The 27,574-nt window shown below is 42.1% G+C and overlaps 1 protein-coding gene across 6 annotated transcripts in view; it reads left to right on the top strand.

Annotated features, from left to right (window-relative positions):
* The first annotated feature begins 9,681 nt into the window (after positions 1-9,681).
* CCDC136 (coiled-coil domain containing 136) overlaps positions 9,682-27,574 on the top strand; it is a 106,326-nt gene continuing 88,433 nt past the window's right edge. For all 6 annotated transcript variants that reach the window (XM_068275942.1, XM_068275943.1, XM_068275940.1 and 3 more), the window contains exon 1: positions 9,682-10,009. In XM_068275942.1, the coding sequence (XP_068132043.1) occupies positions 9,961-10,009 (49 nt within the window). In that variant the 5' untranslated portion in view covers positions 9,682-9,960. The remainder of the gene's footprint in view (positions 10,010-27,574) is intronic.

The raw sequence follows: 27,574 nt of genomic DNA, 5'->3' as shown, positions 1-27,574 counted from the left end.
ATAAATGCATGTCTAGTGGATTTACAAAATTGGATGAACACCAGCTGGCTGAGGCTGAACTCTGACAAAACAGAGGTGTTGGTGTAGGTGGTCCACACATGATGGATAAAGTTCAAAACGCTCACCACCTCAAACTAGCAATTGGGGGAGATACCGTACAGTATAAAGACTCTGTGCGAAACCTTGGGGTGATGCATTTGTATCCTCCCGCCTAGACTACTGCAACGCCCTGTTCATCGGATCTACAGATAAGGTTCTGCGCCCCTTACAGCTAGTACAGAATGCTGCAGCCAGACTCCTAGCCAATGCCCCCCGCAGCTCACACATCACCCCAGTACTGCAAACTCTTCACTGGTTGCCAGTAAAATGGAGAATCAATTTTAAGATCTGCCTGCTGACATTCAAGGCTCTACACCACATGGGACCCAAATACATAGCGGATCTATTGGAACTTTATGCCCCTCCACGCACCCTCCGCTCTGCCAACAAGATGAAGCTGGTTATTCCCAGGATACACCTAACATTTGGTGCTCGGGCCTTTTCCTATGCAGCCCCTACTCTATGGAACTCACTTCCACAATCAGTACGAGAGGCTCCTTCTCTGGACAGCTTTAAAAAAAGGTTAAAAACTCACCTCTCTTCCCTAGCCTTTCAGACTGCATAATGCAGGGTCACAGCGCTTTGAGTCCCCAGGGAGAAAAGCGCTATAAAAATATTATTGTTATTGTTAAATGTAATGCTCCTCATTTACGCTAAAAAGTTATATTTTAGGTTAATCCATCCTCAAAACATTCTTCCAATATTCCTCAGGTTTGTCCACATTATCTTTGGCAAAAATTGAAAGTCAGCAATATTTTGGGGGAGGGAGTACGGTTGCTGTCTCTTTGCTACCCTGCCATATAAACCATTGCTTTTAATGCTCTTTTGATGCTGAACTCATGAAAATAAATATTCACCAATATGAGACAGGCCTTCAGTTGATTAGAAATTACCCTGGATTCCTTTGTAACCCACTGGGTTATTACAGGCCTTGCAGTTGGAATCTTTAATACCCATTTCTGGGTAGGATAACAATGGTAACAACGTTTGGGTACTTTATCAATTGTAAATGCTTAAAGCGGAACTGTAAATACTTTTTAAATACACTGTTTCACTTACCTGGGGCTTCTTCACGCCCCCAGCAGCATTCCTGTTCCGTGCCGGCTTTCCACGAGCCTCCGTTCGCCCGCCGCCAGCTACTTTCGGTTTCGCCGCCGGGCCACTGCGCCTGCGCAGCTCTGGCCACGCGTATCCTTTCTTTGCATTCCCCGCTATAGCAGAGGGGAACGCGAAGAAAAGATACACTTGGCAGGGCTGCGCTGGCCTCGACTTACAAGTCGAGGTACAGAACGGAGCGGCGGCGGGAGAATGGAGGCTCGTGGAGGACCGGAGCGGGACAGGACGGCTGCTAGGGGCTTACAGAAGCCCCAGGTAAGTATTTACAGTTCCGCTTTAAAAGGTATTTTAAAAGGAATATGAAAATTATCGCCTAAAGGATGATTCAGGAGAAAAAGTGAATTGCTTAAAGGCCCATGTGTCTTTAAACGAGACATGATCTCTCTCGCACACCTGATTGTCATCTCAGAACACTGGAGCACATATGCTAAAAGCCATGGGTGGGGGCAGAGATAAAAATACATGCTATGGGGCATATGAGGTGGAACCTGTGGGTGGGTTAATGGGCAGTCAGAATTATAATGGCTCACATAATTTAGTACACCCCTAAGTGAAGAATGCCTAAATTCTGCCCAAAGTGTCAATATTTTGTGTGCCCACCATTATTTTTCAGCACTGCCTTAATGCTCTTGGGCATGGAGTTTACAAGAGCTTCACAGGATGCCACTGGAATCCTCTTCCACTTCTCCATGATGAAGCTGGTGGATGCTAGAGACCTTACTTTCCTCCACCTTCCGTTTGAGGATGTGTCCCAAAGATGCGCAATAGGGTTTCAATCTGGAGACAAACTTGGCCAGTCCAGCACCTTTACCCACTGTAAAGGCTCCCGCACTGTGGTGCAGCTGATAACACTCTTGCCTTGCACTGCTGGGTCCCCATTTTAAATTCCAGCCAGGGAACTAACTACATGGAGTTTGCATGTTCTCCCCATATCTGCTTGGCACTCCAGTTACCTCCCACATCCCAAAAACATACAGATAAGCTAATTGGCTTCCGCCTAAAAAATGGCCCTAGACTACAATGGACATACACTGCTACCCATAATTATTCATACCCCTGGCAATTTTTGACTTAAAGTTACTTTTATTCAACCAGCAATTTTTTGAAGGGAAATGACATAGGTGTCTCCCAAAAGATAATACGATGATGTACAAGAGGCATTATTATGAAAAAAAAAATTCTCAGCTTTTATTTATATTTGAGTAAAAAGTATCCAGTCCAAAATTATTCATAACCTTCTCAATAATCAATAGAAAAGCCTTTATTGGCTATTAAAGCAATCAAATGCTTCCTATAATTCCAGACCAGTAATTTGCATGTCTCCACAGGTATTTTTGCCCATTCATCTTTAGCAATGAGCTCCAAATCTTTCAGGTTGGAGGGTCTTCTTGCCATCACTCTGATCTTTAGCTCCCTCCACAGATTCTCAATTGTATTCAAGTCAGGACTCTGGTTGGGTCACTCCAAAACGTTAATGTTGTTGTCTGCTAACCATTTCTTCACCACTTTTGCTGTGTGTTTTGAGTCATTGTCATGTTGAAATGACTGCTGGTGCCCAAGGGCAAGTTTCTCTGCAGACTGCCTGATGTTGTCGTTGAGAATACTCATATATTGCTCTTTTTTCATGGTGCCATTTACTGTGATTAGGTTCCCTAGTCCACTAGCTGAAAAACACCCCAAAAGCATTAGGTTCTCACCACCATGTTTGACAGTGGGGATAATGTTTTTTGGGTTGTAGGCTTCTCCTTTTTTACACCAAATGAAGGAAACATAATTGTGACCAAACAATTCAATTTTTGTTTCATCTGACCATAACACAGAAGACCAGAAGTCTTCTTCTTTGTCCAAATGAGCATTTGCAAAGGCCAAGCTAGCTTTTGTGTGCCTTATCTGGAGAAGTGGCGTCCTCCTTGATCTGCATCTGTGGAACCCAGCAGTGTGCAGTGTCTGTTGGATTGTCTGCCTTGAGACATTGCCACTAGCAAAGCCTATATTCACCAGGATGGCCTTGTTTCTGATGCTCGGATTCTTTTTCACCACTCTCACTATCCTCCTGGCCAGCACAGGTATCACTTTTGGCTTCCGACCACGTCCTCTGAGATTTTCCACAGTTCGTAACATCTTGTAGCCCTTTCCTGACTTGTGAGCAGCCACAATGTGCAGCCGCAGGTCCTCACTGAGCTCCTTTGGCTTAGCCATGACTGTCCACAAACCAACTGCAGATAGCTGCTGTTTTTCACATGCTGAGTGGATTAAAACAGCTGTTCCCAATTAATCAGGGTAATTAGGATGCTTTAAAACAGCTTGGACTATTTGCAATGGTATAGAACTTTGGATTTTCCCAGACTGAGTTTATAAAGGGTATGTATAATTTTGAAAAAAATTGTTATAGAACTATAATAGTAAGAGTGTGATCAAATTGCAGGTGCCAGCACTGGTGAAATTGAATATAAACAAAAAAAGAGAAGAACGAAACCAGTATATGCTGCTCAGAAACTGCACTTTATTGTAAAAAGCATAAAAACACACACACTTGTAATACTGGGATGTCAGGGAGTAACCTGACTTCAGATACTACTGTGAATACAATACAAAGTGCTGCAAAATGTTAGGACAGTAGGAGGAGTCCCTTTAACAATAGCTTATTTCCCTAATATGGGGGTCTACCAATATGAACTGGTTGCTAATGCCCTTTGGTTACACCAAACCTACATCTATAACAATAATGATATTGAGTGGGAAAATGGGCATGACCATTAAATCAGATCAAGTACAAAGCCACCTGCCCACCCCTAAGGCTGGTATAGGAGTCTGACACGCTTGGTGACGCCCAAACTGTATCCCCGTGAGGAGACCAATGATAGATAACCACTCACAGAGGGCAGAGAAAAGCGTGACCAATATGGTCAGTCATGGAACTCACAGCAACCAGAATATAGAGCAACAAAGAGGGACCCCCCAGATAGCTTAACATAAACCATCCACTTTATTAGGGATATTGAGGACACCTTATCCAGTGGCTGTGAGGAAACCAGATAATTATATATAATATATAGTTATAACCATTCACAGAGGATAAAAGGTGTGACCAATATGATCTAAAATACTATTCATAGAATGCAAATGAGCCGGTAGACAATATATATTGTGTAGGAGCCGCTTGCTGGAAAGCATAGCCAAAACCACATGGGAATAGAAAAAATGTGATCACCAATTTCAAAAAATCAGAGTCTCTTAAATTCCAGCTGCAAAAAACACACACTGAGCCTGCAAAAAGATCCCAAAAGGTTTAAGTCTAGTCACAGCATAGTTTGTAGTGTAGCTATGCCTGCATTACAGGACCAACAACACAGGGCCATAAATCAGATGGTTTAACGTTCTCAGTCCACAGAGTTCTCCTTCAACCAGAGATCAATCTCATAAGCCCATATATAGCATGTATCCCCACAATAATGCATATTCTGCTGAAAAGGTCCAGTTCGGGATCCTTAAATGTGCAGGAGAACCTATGCTAGATTGTATCAAGCTCCACCAAAGACAGCCGACCAGCCGCTATGTCCGCAGGAATCACCCTTTGTATATACAGATGCTGTCTCTGACAGTTAGTGAGCAGTTGATATACCGCTGCAAGCAGGTCACAAGGCTTTCCCAGTAGTATCAAACTGCATAGCCTGTGACATGATATGATAAATGCCACAACAAGCAGCTATACACGCAGCCACTATTATAGGATCAATGTCCATATATACTGTCAATGCATGTTGAAGATAACAAAAAGTACGCTGGAGTCACTTATCTGATCCAATAGTTGCGCTGTAATCCATAAGCTGCATGCAGGTTCCGCAAAAAGCGGCTAGTGGCGGCTTCCAGATGTTGGCAAGTAAAGGCTCCCACATGTGGTAATGGCAGCGGCTCACATGAGCCAGACCTGGCTCAAAGATACTGTAGTGCGTAGCATGACGTCTACGCGTTTCGCCCCGCCCACCGGAGCTTCGTTAGGACGTGCTACGTCATCACGCCTGCTGTGCCAGAGCTCCCTCAATTTATATCACCCGGTCTGAAATTGGCTATAATCCAAAGAGACCCCATCTAGTGGTGGGAACTGAGCAACAGCTGGCGATGCATTATGGAGACATCTTGTGGTCAAAAAGAGGTACTACAGACCCCTATCATACAAATGTACCATGATAATAGACAGTAAATGACTAGCTCACATAATATAAATAGCAAAAGGCTTACTACCTAAGAATCCTATTTCCAGAATTCTTTAAAATTAAGATCAACATTGAGACCCAAAGGAGCAAGGGTCTTAAGCTGGTATATCCAAAAACTTTCTTTTTTAATTAGCTGGGCTTTCGTATTGCGATACCTAATGCCTGGATCCAAACGATAAATAGCCTTAAATTTTAGGCCAGTTGGGTCAGAGTTGTGGAACTCTGCAAAGTGGGAAGCTATTGGGGTTTTATCTCTTTTTTCCTCCTTTGCTGAGTCCACAATAGCCCTCACATGTTCCTGTATTTTGGTGCGCAGTTCCCTTTCCGTCTTGCCCACATAGTGCTTGTTGCAAGGACAAGTCATTTGGTACACAACAAATGTGCTCCGACAATCAAGAGGGCACCTAATGTTATATGTCTTATCACCTGCAGAATTGACAAAAGTATCATTATTATCTACATATTGGCATACTGAGCATTTTTTACAAGGCATCATCCCATTGGATTTTTATAATTTTGGACTGGACACTTTTAGATGAAATGTAAATAAAAGCTGAGAATTGTATATGCACCAAGGAAAGGATTGACTCTTGGATGCATGTAAGATTAGGAAAAAATATTATATTTTATTATATTATTACTAGAATTATAGAAATATTAAACTAACAAGTATACATACAAAATATACATTGAAAAACATAGATACCAATTAAAAAGAGGCTATAAGCATGTGCAAAAGAGTGGAGCGGGGCTGCAGTCCCCAAATCCACAAAAACCCATGTATTATTGAAAATGTTCAGAAAAAAACTGAGCTCCTGTTGCCACAATGTGTCATTAAAAAATTCAGATTGTATTGCTCCCAAGTATAGATCATTGGAAAGGCAATATGTGCAGCTCCAGCAAATTCAGCATCCACTAGGTAAATTGGAAACTAAGAAAAGAGTTCGGATTCCCATTCGCAAAATCTCATGCTTGGCAAGTATAAATCAATGTGAAAGCAAATCCATATATCCAAGCGGTATGATCAAAAAATCAGCAGCAGGATTGTAAAGCACAACATGCAATCATGAACCTGACATAGGTGGTTAATGAGCGATCACAGCTTGAAGTATATGCACAGTTCATCTATAAACGGTCATAGAGCAGATTCCAAATCGCAGAATCTCATGCATAGCAAGCATAGATCAGTGTGAAAGCAGTTAATTGTAGCCATGAGATCTCACCTTAATTTAAAGACAGAAGAGTTAACTTTAGGTTTGCCTGAGGTAAAATGTTTACTGAATACTACATGCCTTATCACCATGGTGATAACTCTAGAAACATTATGTAAAGACAGTAGATAAGCTTAGTGAATTGAGGCCAATGTCTGCCTTTCCTGGTTAAATGGGTATAGGAATACATTAGTATCCCTTCATCATTTCCATACAAGGTAAAGACAAAAAAAAAACAAGTTTTCAAAAATAATTTATTATCCTTAATCAATAATGCGTTTAATAAAGTATCCCATGCCAGTATCCTTCTTGATTGAAGAGCCCCCTAAAAGCATGTTACATTTATGTAGATAAAATCCAATGGGAGGAAATCTCCAGCCACAGAATCAAGTCCTGTGGAAAGCTCACAGGCTTCCATGCCAGGGAGCTTCTCAACTATTGCAGTTCTCAGTTATAGCTGAGAAAGGTTAATCACATATTTATAAAAGAGGGATGATATTTTAGTCACATTTTGCCATTACCAGAAAATACCTTAAAGGGAATCTGAAGTGAAAATAAATGTATGATATAATAATTTGTATGTGTAGTACTGCTAAGAAATTAAACATTATTAGCACAGATAGGAGTTTCATATTGTTTCTGGTTTCAATAGTTTTTTATTGGATTTTTCAAAAATAGTTTTATAAACATTTTAAACAATGTTATGAGTTTTAGCAGATGTTTACATTATGCATAGGAGTTTCATATTGTTTCCAGTACAGGAAGAGTTAAAGTGAACCAGAGACGAAGTACCCTCATGTATTTACCATATATATCAGTGGGAACATTAGAGAAAACACCCACCCTGCTCTCTGTTTCATTCTTCACTGCTCAGCCTGCTTGTTAGCAGCCCTGATAAAATCCCCGACTGAGCAGTCAGTCTGGCTTTGCTCAGGAATCATTATAGCTGAGTCTGTCTTCTCTGATGTCTTTTCAAGCCCAAGCCTGCAGTGAGGTGGGTTCACTCAACAATAAAGATAGTTATATGCAGTGAGGTGGGTTCACTCAACACAACAGGTAGTTATATGCAGTGAGGTGGTTCACTCAACAATAAAGGTAGTTAGATGCAGTGAGCTGGGTTCACTCAACAATAAAGGTAGTTATATGCAGTGAGGTGGGTTTACTCAACACAACAGGTAGATATGCAGTGAGCTGGGTTCACTCAACAATAAAGGTAATTATATGCAGTGAGGTGGGTTCACTGAACAGTAAAGGTAGTTATATGCAGTGAGCTGGGTTCACTCAACACAACAGGTAGTTAGATGCAGTGAGCTGGGTTCACTGAACAATAAAGGTAGTTAGGCACAGTGAGGTGGGTTCACTGAACCGTAAAGGTAGTTAGATGCAGTGAGGTGGGTTCACTGAACAGTAAAGGTAGTTAGATGCAGTGGGGTGGGTTCACTCAACACAACAGGTAGTTATATGCAGTGAGCTGGGTTCACTCAACACAACAGGTAGTTAGATGCAGTGACCTGGGTTCACTCAACACAACAGGTAGTTAGATGCAGTGACCTGGGTTCACTCAACAGAAAGCTAGGTATATGCAGTGATGAGGTGGGTTGAGTAAACACAACAGGTACTGGGTATATGCAGTACTGGGTAGTACAATGTGCAGCTCCCTGTCACACACACAGGAAGTCACTGAATGTGTAGGGCTGCTGGCAGTGGCACACACACTATGAATTAGCAAGGCTGTGCATGCAACAAAAGTGTCAGTTTGACACACAGAAAAAAAAAAAGTACAGTACAGGAGTACAGGATTGGCTCTGAAAAGAGCTTTTGAGGGGTGCTATAAAAGCAATAATAATCAGCCAGGAGCAAGCTAAGCAGCCAAAGACCTAACTATTCTTTCCCTAGGAGAACAAGTCTGCAGCAGCTCTCCCTAGTCTGTCTTAATGCAGCAGGCACGAGTGAGTGTAATGGCCGCCGGAGGCTGCCTTATATAAGGGGGGTGGGGCTCCAGGGCTTAGTGTAGCCTGAATGGCTACAATGTGCCTGCTGACTGTGATGCAGATTGTCAAAGTTGATCCTCATAGTGCATTATGGGGCAAATCCAACTTCCGCAAAAGTTCGCCTGGTGTAGGCGAACGCGAATCACCGAAGTTTGCCTGGAACCGTTCGCCAGCGAACCGTTCGCTACATCACTGATGGTGTAATGATAGCTGCAAATGTTACTTCTCAATAATAAAAGTTGTGGACGGTACAAGGCTTTTTCACTTGCATTAGTCTGTCTGCAGCTACTTCTCAAGGCTATGGTGCTCAACACTATAGGGATGGTCAGTGAGAGGCAAATAATAAGAGTTTATGCAGGATTATGCAAATTGTGTATGCAAATATATTCAGTTTGAAAATTGACCAATCAAATCCTGCTTAGGTAAAATTTGATTAGTTTATTTTCAAGGTGCATAAATTAGCATAACCAATTTGCATAATCATGCATCAACTAGGAATTATTTGCATCTCACTGACCACTTCTAAACACAGTTATAGTGGAAAATGTCTTTTGACAACCTATAAAGTAGTAATGCTACTTATTCCAACTTAAGAAATGCAGTGATGTGATCATTGCATATACTGTAATTACCAGCAATAGTGGCGATATCAAAACATTGCTGATCTTAAATAAAAGTGGTGATTATTATTAAGCTGATCACCACTTTTATTAATATGAGATCTGCAAAATGATGTTATTTCTGCAGAAATAAAGGCACATTTCTGTTGGTCTGCAGAATGCCATCTTTGTGTCTGCAAAGCCCCCTTTATGTCTGTGCAGCAGTATGTCACATGTGCATCCTGAATACACCTGCAGCATTCATCTGGACTAGTGGTATGACCTATGCAAGATAAGAAAATGTAGCGAGCAAACAGAAACATCTGTTGTCAGGGCTCAGAGGAAGGAATGCTTGTATAAGCATCACCTCCATCCCTCCTCTCTGCTCCTCACTCCTCCCTCTATCTGTTCACTCCTCCAATCCCCTCTTACCATGCCTGGCTGTCTATACCTCCTCACACTCTGCTTATTCTGTCTCTTCTCTCCTGTCTGCAGCTGATTTTCCCCATTATAAGCCACATCTTTCCTTCCTTTCATTTATTTTTCATATTTTCGGATTCATATTCTCTTACCTATCTTCACTTTACAAAGCCATCTCAGTTCCTGCTGTTTTTCATTTTAGCTGCATCCAGTTCTATAGCAGACCATTACCATATCATCACCTTATTTACCCTCTGCCCCCCCTCCATCTCCCATCCTCAGTGCCTGGCTGTGGCACAGCTGCTGCAGTATGGAGGATGTGGATGGTCAGAGTACAGGGAGAGCCCAGCAGATGACAGGTCCGTAGTGGTGTATCTGTATCTCATCCATCTTTTCCTTGTACCATTAGCTTGTCATTTCCCCACTTCATCAACGCAACACTCCACTCTGTCTTATGTTGCATAATCATCTCTAGTCAAACAGTGTTATGTCATTTATCTGCAATGGCTGCATGGTTAATCGGTTAATATTCTGAAAAAATATTAGACACACTATCCCAGCTTTAATCGTTATATAAAAATCTGCATGGCAGTTTAGTTGCTAGGCTTCCTTCTATGCATTTATATTTTTTTCTTGTAACAAATAATGTACTCTTTATGGGTCGACAATGTCTATCATTAAACTGTATGTGCTTAGTGGCATTAAACAAAGTGCTTATGGTGAAGTGGGTCACATGACATGCCTGCCTGCACTGCAAGATGTACTTAGCTCCACGGGTCAGGGACGTATAGCCTGCAGATTTCACTGAACAAAGCCAACACAACCAGAATGCTGAAAAACATATTTCTCCTCTTAGAAGGTGGATCTTTTTTCTACATTTTACTATTAAGAAAGTGGCTTTGGAAATTCATATTCATAAAATGTCAGATGCTTGCCAATTTTTAGCTGACTTGAGTTGATATGCTCAGAACTATTGTATGCATCACGGCTTTCCTGAATCTGGCAGGTTTCATGCATTTCATTCTATGAGGGTTGATAGTTACCTGGAAGTAGTATGCATTGCTGGGGGTAGGCAAGGTTTTCTTGTTGCTTTGCAGGATATTTTGGTTTTAGGGACACCTGTGCTTACAAATTTAGTTCACATATTGTTTTCTTTCTTTTTAATGAAGAATAAGACTAAATGGCAGTCCCTGTTTGGGAGTTCTTACAAACTCCCGTGGGTAACCCCATGGAATCTCCATTGTAAGCATTTTCTACATGACAGATGCTAAAAAGGGAGGCGGGACTGAGACTTATCCAGTCACATGACAGGCCTCATCTCCTTATCTACCATCAGTCATCTAAATAAGAGGAAGGAGAGTTTATGATAGAGACATATTGGGCTGGCCCTTTTAGGGTGGAAAGTGGCTGTGATATTTTTATACTGTATGCAAGAAGTAAAAAGAACAGATGCTCAGCTAGTCCCAATCAGAAAGCCACAGGCAAAGGATGTTTGTATTTTGCTTATATGACAGACATAATTAGAGGTTACTTGTTTTAAAACTGGTTGTGAAAATAATCAAAAAATCCAAAGACACCCTAAAAGCTGGTGACAGCACCAGAAGCAATTAATGTTTTTTTTCTTACTTGGGGTATAACCTAAGTGGATACAAATGATTTTTGTGCATGTATCTTGTTATAAAATATTAATGTTTGTATACATGTATGTTATTCCCCAAATAAAACCCAAATCCCTTGTGTCTGGTGTCACCACTTCTTTTTTAATAGATTTCAATATTAGGGAAGTAGAGAACCACAATATGTGCCCAGTTAAGGTTTAATGCATGAAGTGCATACTTGCATGCTGACTGGTGTGGGATAGTTCAGTGGAAGAAGCCATGTCATTGGTGAACTGGCCTGACACTGACACAACATACTTCAGTTTTTTCTAAACTCTCTCCATTCTAACAACATGTTGCTTTTATTACAGTGTAACAGGTTGGTGTGTTGATATCTTTTGGAATGCATAATGTTAATAGTATGTGTTCGCATTCGCCACTTTTGCAGTGACATAGGTTCAATGCAGAAAGACCCAGGAGGACTCCATAATTAAAACAAAACATAAAAAGCCAGATGGGAATTTGCTAAAATGTATATTGAGAAGCAGCAATGTGTTATGCTAGTGAACTCTTGATTTGGGCTCTCTCAAGGGGTGGGCTTTAAGCAGCCACTGACCTTTACTAAAGCCTTCCATAAGGGGTGATGGGCCACAACCTTAGTTGGCAATGCAGTACTTTGCTGCTTGTAGGTACTATGTAATGGTCCCTGGGATTACCCCACTAGAGACCGAGTGAACAGGAAGAACCATGGTTGGTGGGCAGACAACTAAGGCTCAGGCTCAACAGGAAGTGGTTAGTACAAGTCAAGGTCTTAGCAGGCAGCAAACTGGTGGTGTCACAATGCAGGTTGAAGTAAGGGCAGGCAGGCTTGGTTTGTAAATGAAGCTGAGGCGACGGCAGGTAGCAACCAAGCAAGTACATATATATAGTGGAGGTCAAGAAAAGTACTAGAGGACAAAGTCAGGTCAGGCCATGGTTGGTAAGAGGAACACTATACAAGCAGGATCACAGCAATAGTCACACCAAACACAGGCCCAACTGAAGCTGATGAGAAGACTCAGCATTCACCAATGGCAGGAGGAGGCCTTTGATTCCCTAGGCCTGGGGCATTCTGGATGCATCCCTGCACATAGCATATTTGTACATTTGTCTGGGCAATAGTGCCATATACATGCTCAAATGGGCAGATGCACTGTGCGTGTGCCACCATCAGAAGGGACTGAGCCGCAGCATGCACGTGCACACTGGGCTGCACACTGCCTCTTGGTAAGGTATGACACAGTGGTACTGGAAGAACAGATAAGAAAAATCTGAAACATTTTGCAAATCACATCAGCTCCATATCCTCAGAAGAAAAAAGTTTTTAGATAAAACACCATACCTACTGTAAAACATGGAGGGAACTCAATGATGATTTGGGGAACAGTGCAATACCAAGACTTCCAATATATGTTATAGTGAAATCTACTGTATGATGACATCTCTTTTCAGTCACAGGACATGGATCCTTAAGCAGGATAATGACCTAAAACATACAGCTTAAAAATAATAATTGCAGTATTTGTATAGCGCCTTTCTCCTTTCGGACTCAAAGCGCTTGCGAGGCAGCCACTAGAGTGCACTTAGTAGGCAGTAGCAGTGTTAGGGAGTCTCGCCCATAGAACTCCTTACTGAATAGGTGCTGGCTTACTGAACAGGCAGAGCTGAGATTTGAACCCAGGTCTCCTGTGTCAGAGGCAGAGCCCTTAACCATTACACTATCCAGCCACCTCTGTAGCAGCAGTCTCTGGCCCCTTAAGGATCTGCTTGTTTGGAGAAATGGGGTTTACCGACGTCACGCCAATTCCGTCATTTACGCTGCTCTCCCGACGCTGTAACTCCATTGTTCTGCTGTCGCTATGACAGCAGAGCTCTCTGACATGGTCAGGAGGCTTTTTAATTGGCTCCTGACCCTGTGATCACTGTGAGCTGATCAGCTAAGGGAGCTCTGCCGTCATAGCGATGGCAGAGCGAGGGTGCTGCAGCAGTGAGAGAAGGGCACGATCAGCGGTTGTGTGCAGCGGGGATGATTAAAATCTACACCCTGGCAGAGATAACAGGTGCCACTTAGGGCGTAGATTTCAATCAGCGTGGTCCAGAAGCAGTTACACATCCCAAGAATCATCAAGGGCAAAACATTTGACTATTCTGGCCTTCCTGGGCTTGAATGCTATGAAACATCTATGGAAATTAAAAAAAAAACCTGCAGTTTGGAGAAATCACCCTTTAACCCTAACACTGGAGCAGTTTGATAAGGAACAGTGGGCCAAACTAACTGTTGACATGCAAAAATCTCATTTAGAGCTACAACGAAAAATTGGGTTAAGGGTCTCATTATTTTTGTCTATGCAATTATCGTTTGTGTTATTTTCGAAATTATTCAGAATCTTAAAGCAAATGATTGTTGTGACATAAGATAGGAGCCAACTACTTTTGCCAATTTCAAGGTATATCAGAAACACTTGTGGTTTCTTTTCTTTTTGTGAAGGTCTACCAACATTTCTCTTAATTTGACCAGTCTTTTCATATTTCTAAGCTTCAAAGACATGCAAAAGCAATTTGCAGAAGTTGACACTTCCAATACAATAATACAATACAATAACATTTCTATAGCGCTTTTCTCCCATAGGAATCAAAGCGCTTAGGCTCTCTCAGATTCAGTAACTGGTAGTAGGATGAAGTATTCACACAACAAAAGTTATATTTCTGCAAATGCCAAACTGAACAGGTGGGTTTTCAGCAGGGCCGGCCTTTGACCTGAGCGACCGGAGCGATCGCTCAGGGCGCCGGCTTCCAGGGGGCGCTCCTGCCCTGCCGGCTGCCGCCCTGGCCGCATACGTTTCTCTTATCTATCTGGCTGCTGTGGGCTCTGGCTAGGTACGTCTGCGTCACATGGTATCTCCGCCCCCTGGTGCCGCTGGGGGTGATGGGGGCGAAGACCAGTAAACTACTGCGGCGCTGCCTCTTGGAGTGTGGCATTCTCCACCCTCCCCCCCCAGGTCGTCGCTACCTCAGACAATCAGGGCCGGCTGGCAGTGGTATTTTTGATTTACTAAAAATGTACAGCATCACAGCAGCCGCTCGATTCTCTCAGCCCCGGCCCCAGGCAGCTCAGTCAAACCAGCCTGAAACTGTACCGTGGCTGTAGCTGCCTGTGAGTCAGGGCTCTTTCGCTATTGGCTGGGTGCTGGAGATCAGACCTCCAGGCTTCCCGTAGAGGCAGCGCAGATTCCTCTTGGGTTGTGTGCTCCATTGGCTTCAGTGACTCCAGCAATCACTGCCCGGACTGGTAAAACAGATTCACAGATAGTGATCTCTCTCTGCACCGGAGAGAGAACATATAGCTCAGTTCCCAGTCTCTTGCCTGACCTGAAGTCTTGACCCTGGCTGGCGTGCAGTGAAGTGTGTTTATCCTGGCCAGGCCTGTCTCAACGCCTATGTCCCCCTCTGATAAGGATGGAAAAGAGAAAGCTGCTAAAGCTAAGCAATATGTGAGAAGAGGGCTGGAGCCTGAAGGCAATTTGCTAGCTGCTAACTCAGTGGCTGGCAGAAGTCAGTAAAAGACACCCTATGTGACTCCAGTCAGCTTTCCAGCAACAGCAAAGAACTTGTTTGAAAAACAGAAGCTGGCAGCTTGTGAGGTTAGGTAATACACACCCTCTACACAGACACTACACACACTTCATATACACACTTCATACACGCACACCACACACACTCTTAGGTCGTGTGCGCTTGACACACAGTAAAGCTGCGTACACACATGCGACAATCATTAGGGCCCTTTTCCACTTGTACCGCACGCGCCAGCGAGACGCACGGCGGCACTTCCGGGTGTGTGGGAACGCAGGCAAATCCCAGATTCGCAGCCCCCGCGCGAAATCTGTGGGCAATGTCGGCCGAATCGCTAGGGTAAGCGATTCGGCCGGCGGCACCATAGTTTCCTATGGCAGAGTTTCCCTGCACGATTTGCCTGCGGGGAAACTCTGTGTATTTGGAGCGGTTTCCGCTCCAGTGGAAACGGGCCCTTATAGTTATCTGTGTACAGCAGCTGACCATGTATATTGCTCGGACATCATGGGTCGTGAAGGATCCATCCTGTCGGGCCCCCAATGCCTGAGCATTAGTGATCGCAATGCTATTCCCAACCACCCCACGACTGATTGAAACCACTTCATTGTCCATGAACACTATATTTTTTTCCGAGCAAGAAAAATGAACAGCTGACTTTCTAGAGCCCACTCTGTCATTTGTATCTTTTAAAAAAATCTGTGTAAGCTAATTGCGACTACAACTCTCACCCTAAGGCTGGGTATAGCTCTAACAATTTTCCAGTCCGGTCAACAAGGAAGTTTCCCACCATTCGATAATTTCCAGCTTGTGTAATCTGCTTTTAATGTGCAGTACTAATCTCAAAAACTGAACCCTTTCTCAACCAGAAGCAGATCAGACATGCTGGAAATTAAAGAGTGATGGCAAAGTTCCTGTTGATCTGATAGGAAAATGCATGGTGTGTACCAGGCCCATTTCCTTGTAGCCCTGCTCTAACTACACCTGACTTCTTATAGTGGGGGCACCTATGATTGGCTACCTACCTAACTATACTGAGTCTGAGGGCATTTTTTTGGGGGTGGGGGATGCACTACAAGATTCTAGGCTTAATTTTTAAGTGTATTCAGGATAATGGACTCTTTTCATCCATTTTGTGGTTATTATTAGTATTTTTCTGTTATACATATGTGTCACTGAGATCTGAGCATTTGGCGTGATGTGTCAAAACTTCAAAAAGGTTAGGAACCTCTGTCCTAGGAGATATCTCTGGAGGAAAAGGGGAATTGCAATGGGCCTGTGTGTGTGCGTGCATGTGAAGAGGATGGGGGGGCACCAAAATCAGGTTTCGCTCAGGGCGCTGTGAAACCTAAGGCCGGCCCTGGTTTTCAGTCTGGATTTAAACACATCCAGGGATGGAGCTGTCCTGATCTGTTGAGGTAAGGAGTTTCAAAACGTAGGGGCAGCATGACAGAAGGCTTTAGGACCAAAAGTTTTGAAGTGGACTCTGGGTATGACTAGATTATTAGAACCTGTGGATCTGAGAATGCGGGGATTGCTACATAGCTGCAACATATCTTTCATGTATCCAGGGCCTAGATTATTCAGGGATTTAAATGTCAGTAGGCCGATCTTGAATAGGACCCTCCATTCTATAGGTAGCCAGTGAAGGGAGTGCAGGACTGGCGTTATGTGGCAGTGACGGGGTTGGTTGGTTATCAGTCTGGCAGCAGTATTCTGTATCAGCTGTAGGTGGTACAAGACCTTTTTCGGAAGGCCAGTGTAGAGAGCATTACAGTAGTCCAGTCGGGATGTGATGAAGGCATGGACTAAGGTTGGCAGATCTTCTGGGGGGATGAGGTGCTTGATTTTTGCAATGTTCTTCAGGTGAAAATAGGATGATTTCACCACAGCAGAGATTTGAGTTCTGAAGTTTAAATCCCCATCAATTAGAACTCCCAGGCTACGCACATGATCAGAGCTGCGTAGATCCGTGCCTCCTATTCCCAGTGGTGAAGACTGCAAGTTAAGTTGTTTTGTTATCATGCTCTGCCCTCCAATCAAAAGGACTTCAGTTTTGTCTGCATTTAGTTTCAGCCAGTTGTCATTCATCCATTGCTGTAGTTCACGTAAGCCGGCGTTTATAGTTAGAGTTGGGTCTGTCACACCGGCTTGAAGGAAAGATATAGTTGGGTGTCGTCTGAATAGCAGTGGTATGTCAGGCCATGTTTTTGGATTCGTTTTCCAAGCGGTAACATGTAAATCGTGAAAAGCAGGGGAGAGAGGATTGAGCCCTGGGGCACCCCCATACTTAAGTGACACAGGGGTGGACAAGAAGGGCCCCATAGAAACTTTGTGGGTTCTGCCACTCAAGAAGGATTGGAACCACTGAAGAACTATGCCATCAATGCCACAGTATTCCTGTAGCCTGTTTATCAAGATGTCATGGTCAACTGTATCAAAGGCTGCAGAAATGTCTAGCAGTATGAGGATCGAGCACTCTCCTCTGTGTCTTGCCATGAGCAGGTGGTTGCATATTTGGATGAGGGCAGTTTCAGTGCTGTGGTGTTCCATGTTCTAAAGCTCCCTGTCCTTAATCAGATAAGTGGCTTCACTGACCCATAGGGGAGTTTTGGAACCATAATGACTTTCACCTTCATTTTCATCAGATTTGAGTAGCTTTATCTGGAACTAATGAATGCTTTGACATGCAGTTCTCTCAGAAGATAGCATCTGGCTGGGTATTTTTGCATTACATGATAATTTTTCTCAATGCAGGCTTGTAAAAGATACATCTTTAGAATAGATCCCCCCTCAGGCAGAGCCAGAACAATAGGGCCTGCACAAGAAAACTACCCAGTTTCTACTCTACAGTAATTGTGCTAGCTTCTCTTCACTTGGAAAGTAAAGTAGCCTACTGCAGAGTAGAAACTGGGTGATATATTTTTGCAGGCCAGCTCATGGCTCAGGATTTCTTGATGCTTGCATTGAGGCCTACCAGTGGCCTATAGTTTGAGAACCATAGGATAATTTATAAGTAACTGCACAGATCCCTTCGTTATCACTACCTGTTCAAGTTACTTACAAGGGTGAATGTGTGGATCTTTGTCGAACTTCCTTGGAAAAAAACTGTATTATATATAAATCATCACTTGTACTAAAATTGCTCTACTCCCGTACAGTGATGGCTGTGTCAGCTTGATGTAGATGATCTGTTTGATACCGCTTCTGAGCCAATTTTCTCCTCTCTCTGTCCACTTGTGCACACACTTTCCTCATAAAAAGTTCCATAGAAACCCTGCTGAATTCTGACCTGCAGAGTTATGGTGCCTATACACCTCTTAATCTGCCACCCGATCGACCATCAGATAATCCTAACATTTGTATAGATACTGTAGATCCCTCTCTGATCGAATCTGATCAGAGAAGGATCTATTACCTGCCACACACTGCAGACTAATTTCCAACATATTTCAGCATGAAATCTATCGGAAATCGTCCTAACATCACCACTAACTGCCAGGCTCCTCCCCATGTTATGTGCCCCCTTCCCCGGGCCCGTGGTGAGTTTTGCAGGTTCACCTGTCATGTTGGTATGACACTACACCACCTTCTTTTTGAATTGTAACTACTAGCGCCTGTACCACGTGACACTTGCGCCAGCAGGTGGGAAGTTGCTTTTATTTGTATTTGTGTGCTGGGACTTTTAGATGTACGAGTTTCTGCCTGTGTATTTTGCATTATTTACTTTAGATTGCTGTATGCACTTCAAATTATGTTGTCAATAACAAAATACAAAGAGAATGAACACGTAATACGGTGACTCTAATAAAGGCACCTTTGTCTGGCTTTTGTTGTTGTCTGTGCTGTGCTAACATTGGACAGATTAATTTGCTTCTTTTTACCATTGATATGGCAGCAAATGATAGGAAATCTCTCCAAGAGGAATATAAGGAGCTATAAAATCCCAGCAGAGGTTTAAACCTTTCTGTACTCTATCCAAAACAAAAACAAAGGCAGCGTCTGAAGTTTTGCTTTAATAGTCATGAGGAGAAATATGTACAGGGCTGTGGAGTCAGTATAAAAATCATCCGACTGCTCAGTTTATGAAACCTCCGACTCCAGGGGGCCATATGCAATTCACTTTTTCACCTGAGTTTTCTCCTAGGAGATAATTTTTCATCTTCAATGTAAAATAACTTTCCAGCGCGTTTCAACTAAAAAAAGTACTATCACATTATTTTTAGTATTTTCTTGCTTTTTGGTGGCTTAAAAGGCATTTTATTTACAAGTTTGAAAATATCTCCTAGGAGAAAACTCTGGTGAAAAAGTTAATTGCATATGGGCCCAGGTATCCAAAATTTTACAGACTCTACGACTTCCACTCCACAGCCCTTGCTGGGCTATGGAGTGGGTACAAAAATCATTCAACTCCATCTCCGACTCCTCAGTTTATGAAACCCCCAATTCCAGGTACCCAAAAATTGCTCTGACTCTGACTTCTTGACTCCGACTCCACAGCCATGAATATGAAGTTATGATACAGTCTTGCATAACAGGAGTGGTTAAACTGGTATTATTTTGCCAGGTATAAGAGGTCAGTTTTTTTGTCTCTTGCCTGGAATGTATCTTTATTCATACTGCACTTATTACGGCTCTTTGTACAACTATATTATATTACAGTACAAAAGTACATCCTTGTTAGTTTATGATTTTTGACATTTCACCTTCAAATATTGCCATGTGATCCTGCACAACTAGAGGAAAAGGCTTAGCTAGTCGTACAGGGTTGGGTGGTATGACTGGCTTAAAAATAGACAATGTCATCTAACACCTGGGGCCATATGCATTAACTTTTTCTCCTGAGTTTTCTCCCAGGTGATATTCTTTAAACTTGTCATTGTCAATAAAAAGATTTTTAAGCCACTAGAAAGTAAGAAAATACACAAAATAATTGTATTATTACTTTTTCACTTAGTTTTTGGTACATTTTTAGTTAAAAGGTGCTGGAAAACTATTTTAAATCGAAGATGAAAAATGATCTCCAAGGAGAAAACTCAGGTGAAAAAGTGAATTGCATATGGCCCTGGGTTTCTGAACCAGTGGTATGCGTGCCCCAGGGGGTACTTCTGAACTTAATTGAGTATAACACAATTAGGGTTTTAGAAAATGATAATCCTCTATAAACGACATCATCAAATTAGTATTTTAGCTAATTAACCAATTAGCAGCTTCAATAAAGTTATCTCGTTTGAGATAAGTGCACTGCTTTTGACTTCAGTTGGCAGAAATCGTTAAGCTGTAAATTCCTGGAATGCTTTTATCTCTCTCTACAAGCAGAAAATATAGAAACTGAAAACAGAAGTCCTCTGTTATTGTCACACACTGCCTACTAGTGAGAAGTGGCCATAAATACACATTACAGCAGTACTAATTAGAAGCAGGGAAATGTAACAAATAAAAAAATGTGCTTAACAAATTGGCCTGGAGCACTTGCAAGCCTCTAAATAAATATGCTGCTTTCCCCCCAAAAGTACACATAATTAGGCAACATTTCTTCCCAAAAATAAGCATAAATAGGCAGCATTTCTTCCCAAAAATACACGTAACTAGGCAGTGTTTCTCCCCAAAAGTAAACGTAATTAGGCAGTGATTCCCCTGAAAAATAAACATAATTAGGCAGTGTTTCCCCCTAAAGTACTCATACATAGGCAGCATTTTTTTCCTAAAAATACACATAGTTAAGTAGAGTTTAGCCCCAGAAATACACATTATTAGGCAGCGTTTCCCCACAAAAGTACATGTAATTAGGCAGTGTTTCTCCCCCAAAGTAAATGTAATTAAGCAGTGATTCCCCTGAAAAATAAACATAACTAGGCAGTGTTTTCCCTAAAATACACATAATTAGTATTATGTGTTTTCAGCATGTTACCATTCTCCGAATGGAGGACTGCTCTGCCCCTTCCCCTCCCCACTCCATTCAGCATGTTACCATTCTCTGAATGGAGGACTTGCTGTTTGCTCCATTCCTTCCTTCCCCTCCCAACTCCATTTGGCATGTTACCATTCTCCGAAGGGAGGACTCTCTGTCTGCTCCGCCCCTTCCCCTCCCCACTCTATTTGGCATGTATTGTCCTCCGCATGGACTCGAAAGGGAAAAAAGCAAATCAATGGATAAAATTATGCAAGCAGGTGGCAAGGAGCAGGGGAGCCGCTGAGATATCTCTGGCTGGCCGGATGCGGCTCGCGGGCCGCCAGTTTCACGGCACTGCTCTCAAAGATTCCTTACAGCCTTAAACCTACTACCACACAATTGTAGCCGAACAGAATTCAATCAGTTAAACACAGCACTTTGCACTGCAAGCCTCTAAATAAATATGCTGCTAAAGGGTTAAAAGCAATAGTAAGCACCTTTATATCTGTGTCAAGGGGTATTATAATTAAGATTATCTCTACTACATGAAGGGGTACTTGGTGAGCACTAGCTTTCAGAAAGCATGCATACCAAAATGATCTAAAAGAGACTCTGTAACAAAATGTTCAGCCTTATTTCTTCTATCCTATAAGTTCCTATACCTGTTCTAATGTGGTCTGTCTTACTGCAGCCTTTCCTAGTTGCACAGTGGCTGTATTATCTCTGTTATATAATCTAATCGTCTTTCCTCTGACGGCTTTGTCGGGTTCAGGCACTCAGGCAAGAATGTGCTGCTCTGTTTGTTATAGGCAGAAGCTATACACACCCTCTCCATGCCCCCTGCAGGCTCTGTATGAGTCACGGACTGAGCTCCTCCCAGCCTATCACATGCCATGTCTTTTGTTTGTAAACACTGCCTAAAACTGGAAATTACAAGCCAGGATTGCAGCAGGGAGTGGCAGAAACAGCACAGATGGGCCCAGGAGAACATAATGAATAGAATGGTATGCTTTTTATTGTAAGAATTTTAGAGTACAGATTCTCTTTAAGAAAGTGATCTAACAGAAAACCAAGTCCAGAAGCAGAGAGCATACCCCTCCAGAACAACATAGCATTTTTCCTTTAATCCTTCATCTGCTGCCATACAATAGAACTTATATTTGGGAATCACACAGGAACGTTTATCAGGGTGTCACCTGCATAGAATTCTGCTCACAGTTCTTTTAATTAGCATAGGCCCAGAGAGCAGCATGTTACTAATAGACTATTTCTGGGAAGAAATGCAAATGTTATGAGTCATCATATATTTGCAGCTCTGTACTCCTACAAGATAGTCATAATTTTGACACCTAAAACAGCTTAAAATCTGTTGTATAATTATTTTTGTGATATTCAGTGTGAGACACTCAGCTGGCCTACTTAATTGGGACTCAAGCCAAATCATCAAACCATTGTGGAGGTTTTCAGTGCAGACTGACAACAGTATATGGTTCCCCACAGTCATGATACTTTGGTCTGCTGTGTAAAAGATCTTTCATTTATCCAACAAATGATCTTTCCCAGCAAAAATTCGGCTCCTTTTATCTATGGCAACGGTGCTGGGCAGTGAAAAAAGAAATACCATTTACCACTGCCTCACTGTGCTGTCATCTGAGGTCTTCTGGGCTTGTTAATGCAAACCTTGCATTGTTCATGAATTTATTGCTCTACAATGTCACTGAACTAAACTTCAGATTGTGAGCCAGCTATTACATGCCTGTCTGCCTACAATAATTTCAGTTACAGCTTGTGACAGCCTTTTACAGCAATAAAATCAAACTGAATACCAGAATTATTATTTGTATTACAACACAACGTATTAAAAGACAAAAACACTTTTATGTGACTGACATTCTGTATCATGTACTAATATTAAATGAGGTAATCACAGCTAAATAGAAGACAAGAAAGTGGGTCCAAATGTCACGGACAGCTGTAATAACTACACTAAAGGGAATACCTGCATTAGAGAGACCTTTATAAAGTGGTCTGAAACAGCCTACAGCTCTAAAACAGTGCTGTCCAAATTCATGGGCATGAAGGGCCAAATTATTTTGAAACTACATGGTGGAGGGCTGGCTACACTAAATTGAGTTTTTGTGATACAAAACACACTTTGGCAGAGTTTCCTGCAGCGTTTCCCCCTCCCGAAATACACATAATTAGACAGCATCTCCCCCAAAAGTACATAAAATTAGGCAGTGTTTCCCCCCAAAAGTACACATAATTAGGCAACATTTCTTCCCAAAAATAAGCATAAATAGGCAGCATTTCACCCCAAAAATACACGTAACTAGGCGGTGTTTCTCCCCAAAAGTAAATGTAATTAGGCAGTGATTCCCCTGAAAAATAAACATAATTAGGCAATGTTTCCCACTAAAGTACTCATACATAGGCAGCATTTTCTTCCTAAAAATATACATAGTTAAGTAGAGTTTAGCCCCAGAAATACACATTATTAGGCAGCATTTCCTCACAAAAGTACATGTAATTAGGCAGTGTTTCTCCCCAAAAGTAAATGTAATTAGGCAGTGATCCCCCTGAAAAATAAACATTATTAGGCAGTGTTTTCCCCAAAATACACATAATTAGTATTATGTGTTTTCAGCATGTTACCATTCTCCGAATGGAGGACTGCTCTGCCTCTTCCCCTCCCCACTCCATTTAGCATGTTACCGTTCTCTGAATGGAGGACTCGCTGTCTTCTCCAATCCTTCCTCCCCCTCTCCACTCCATTCAGCATGTTACTGTTCTCTGAAGGGAGGACTCGCTGTCTGCTCCGCCCCTTCCCCTCCCCACTCCATTTGGCATGTATTATTTTCCGCATGGACTCAAAGAGGGAAAAAAGCAAATCAATGGATAAAAATATGCAAGCAGGTGGCAAGGAGCAGGTGGGCCGCAGAGAGATCTCTGGCTGGCCAGATGCGTCTCGCAGGCCGTCAGTTTCACGGCACTGCTCTAAAAGGTTCCTTACAGCCTTAAATTTACTACCACAAAATTGTAGCCGAACTGCATTCAATGAGTTAAATACAGCACTTTGCTCTGCAGTGGAAAGCCCTTTCAGCTTATGATCCACATCCAGAGACAACATTATCTTCTGTTTACATTCCTCTGTTGTTACATTCTTAGCTGTGTTGAGTAAGAATGAGCTGTATCTGCTGCTAGCATACAGGGAGTGCAGAATTATTAGACAAATGAGTATTTTGACCACATCATCCTCTTTATGCATGTTGTCTTACTCCAAGCTGTATAGGCTTGAAAGCCTACTACCAATTAAGCATATTAGGTGATGTGCATCTCTGTAATGAGAAGGGGTGTGGTCTAATGACCTCAACACCCTACATGAGGTGTGCATAATTATTAGGCAACTTCCTTTCCTTTGGCAAAATGGGTCAAAAGAAGGACTCGACAGGCTCATAAAAGTAAAAAATAGTGAGATATCTTGCAAAAGGGATGCAGCACTCTTAAAATTGCAAAGCTTCTGAAGCGTGATCATCGAACAATCAAGCGTTTCATTCAAAATAGTCAACAGGGTCGCAAGAAGCATGTGGAAAAACCAAGGCGCAAAATAACTGCCCATGAACTGAGAAAAGTCAAGCATGCAGCTGCCAAGATGCCACTTGCCACCAGTTTGGCCATATTTCAGAGATGCAACATCACTGGAGTGCCCAAAAGCTGAAATGAGAGTGAGTCTTGATGGGCCAGATGGATGGGCCCGTGGCTGGATTGGTAAAGGGCAGAGAGCTCCAGTCCGACTCAGATGCCAGCAAGGTGGAGGTGGAGTACTGGTTTGGGCTGGTATCATCAAAGATGAGCTTGTGGGGCCTTTTCGGGTTGAGGATGGAGTCAAGCTCAACTCCCAGTCCTACTGCCAGTTTCTGGAAGACACCTTCTTCAAGCAGTGTTGCAGGAAGAAGTCTGCATCCTTCAAGAAAAACATGATTTTCATGCAGGACAATGCTCCATCACACGCGTCCAAGTACTCCACAGCGTGGCTGGCAAGAAAGGGTATAAAATAAGAAAAACTAATGACATGGCCTCCTTGTTCACCTGATCTGAACCCCATTGAGAACCTGTGGTCCATCATAAAATGTGAGATTTACAAGGAGGGAAAACAGTACACCTCTCTGAACAGTGTCTGGGAGGCTGTGGTTGCTGCTGCATGCAATGTTGATGGTGAACAGATCAAAACACTGACAGAATCCATGGATGGCAGGCTTTTGAGTGTCCTTGCAAAGAAAGGTGGCTACATTGGTCACTGATTTGTTTTTGTTTTGTTTTTGAATGTCAGAAATGTATATTTGTGAATGTTGAGATGTTATATTGGTTTCACTGGTAAAAATAAATAATTGAAATGGGTATATATTTGTTTTTTGTTAAGTTTCCTAATACGTATGCACAGTAATAGTCACCTGCACACACAGATATCCCCCTAAAATAGCTAAAACTAAAAACAAACTAAAAACTACTTTCAAAAATATTCAGCTTTGATATTAATGAGTTTTTTGGGTTCATTGAGAACATGGTTGTTGTTCAATAATAAAATTATTCCTCAAAAATACAACTTGCCTAATAATTCTGAACTCCCTGTACACACCATTGAGAAGAGCTCACTAGAAGTGGCTAATATGTAATAAAAACAATTATGAATAAAATGCAATGTCAGCTTTCAGAGCAGATAAAGTGTACTTGGGGAACTTGTAATTTGTAAATTGACAATATTATTTGTGCACAAAAGTAAATATGGTAACTGAATGGGTAATAAGCAGTAGTAAAACACATTTTTATTGAATGTTATGTCAGAGTTTCAGACCACTTTAAGCTATACTCATGCTCATATAGTTTCAGAGTACCTCATTTCCATCCACACAAGCTGATGCTAATGCAAAATCATTTTGGAATGAGTACTTTCCTGTCACAGTCACTTAATTAAGAATACATTTGTGGACTTAACATGTAGCATTGCCTTTAATAAAGACAACATGTCCGTGGGTGGGATGGATTACCAGGTCACTCTGGATGATGATGTTGCAATTCCGACAGTTCAGGCTACGAAGGTGCTTTTTCTGGTAGTACCCAAAGTTCACTGACTAGGTTCTGCCTTTTTCCCAAAGTCAGATTTTACAGAAAATTCTACAGATTCTACAGAAAATATTAACATGAACTGGTGCTCTCCCTGTATCTCAAGTACTCTCCGCTCTGTGGTGCAAAAATTCTCCCAATTCAACAAACCTAATGCGTTAGATATTGTCAAACAATGGCAGACATTCACTACGCTTATCTACTGTTTTTGGTAAACATTCTGAGCTGTTTTTACTGTTATAAACGTGGTGTATTTAAGAAGGGCAAAAAATCAGATACAGGAAATTATAGACCTGTAAGCTTAACGTCAGTTGAATGCAAAATATTTGAGGGGTTACTAAGAGATACTATACACGACTTCATAGCAGAAAATAATCTTATCTCTCAGCTTCAGCTTGCGTTTACTAAGGACAGGTCCTGTTTGACTAACATGCACAGCTTTTATGAGGCGGCCGGTGAACGCTAGTGTGGATATTAGGAATGCTGTACATGTGGTATATTTTGACTTTGCAAAGGCCTTCAACACTGTTCCCCACAAAAGTCTGGTGCAAAAGTTGAGGATGCAAGGACCGGGGAAGAGTCTGTGTGCATGATTAGGGAGCTGGCTAATGGACAGAAAACAAAGAGTTGTGGTTATTGGATCATAACAAAAAAGACTTCCAGAGAGTATCTTCATAACAGTATAAAAATTGTATTAATGTATCTTGAACACCTTCTACAACTAACCCCTTATCCCCCCCTAAAAACACGGCCATGTTTCAGTTGGTCAGCTGACTTCACACACTTCCATCCACACCACTCATACTATTGCACAGATTGATACGGTGTCAGTGCACCAAATACTACAATCTCAGAGTGCTAGTTAAGGTGCTGGTTGTTGGCAACGGGGGAGTATTGTCCTGTCACAATTGTAGCAGGTTTCCAGCTGAGGTATATCACTTATTGCACAGGGGACTTGTTATAGAGGTAGCTTTGTGAGTTTGGTGATCGGTTGGATTCAACTCATACATGTGTAGCAATGGTAACAGTCACTGTACCGGCCATCCGGTTGTAAAAGGCACTAAACGTTCAGATTCATGCAATCTTGTAACTCTAAATTGTACCAATTTCCATTGACAGTAGAACGTTCCAATAGCCAGACACAGTATTCAAAACCAAGCAAGGCACAGCTTGTTCAGGTGATAAAACTTTTCACAGCTAGTATACACCAGAGCTCCCCCTAGGGGTCAGTGCAAGATTACTACTCAAGCGCATCCCAATCCTCTCTTACCGTTATTGGATCATATACAAAATGGGTAACTGTTAGCAGTGGGGTCCCACAGGGGTCAGTATCGGTTCCAGTGCTCTTCAATTTATTTATTAATGACCTAGTAGATGAAGTAGAAAGCAATGTTTTTTTTGTAGAAGATACAAAATTGTGCAGAATCACCAACTCTCAGGAGGATAGTGACTTATTGCAACAGGATCTGGATAAGATGGCTATATGGGCACATAAATGGCAGATGAAATTGAAAAGTGTAAAGTCATGCATTTTGGTTGCACCAATTGTCTAGCACCATGCAAAATAAACGGGATACAGATGGTTTTCCTCAAACTTGAAGAAGGACTTAGGAGTACTCATTGACAACAAGTGAAATAATCGTATTCAATGCCAAGCCACTGCAGCTAAAGCAAATACAATTTTGTGATATATTAAAAGGGAA

This window comes from Hyperolius riggenbachi, chromosome 3 (assembly GCF_040937935.1).
Source record: "Hyperolius riggenbachi isolate aHypRig1 chromosome 3, aHypRig1.pri, whole genome shotgun sequence".
NCBI classification, from domain to species: Eukaryota; Metazoa; Chordata; class Amphibia; order Anura; family Hyperoliidae; genus Hyperolius; species Hyperolius riggenbachi.
This window is presented reverse-complemented; position numbering and strand designations above follow the sequence as displayed.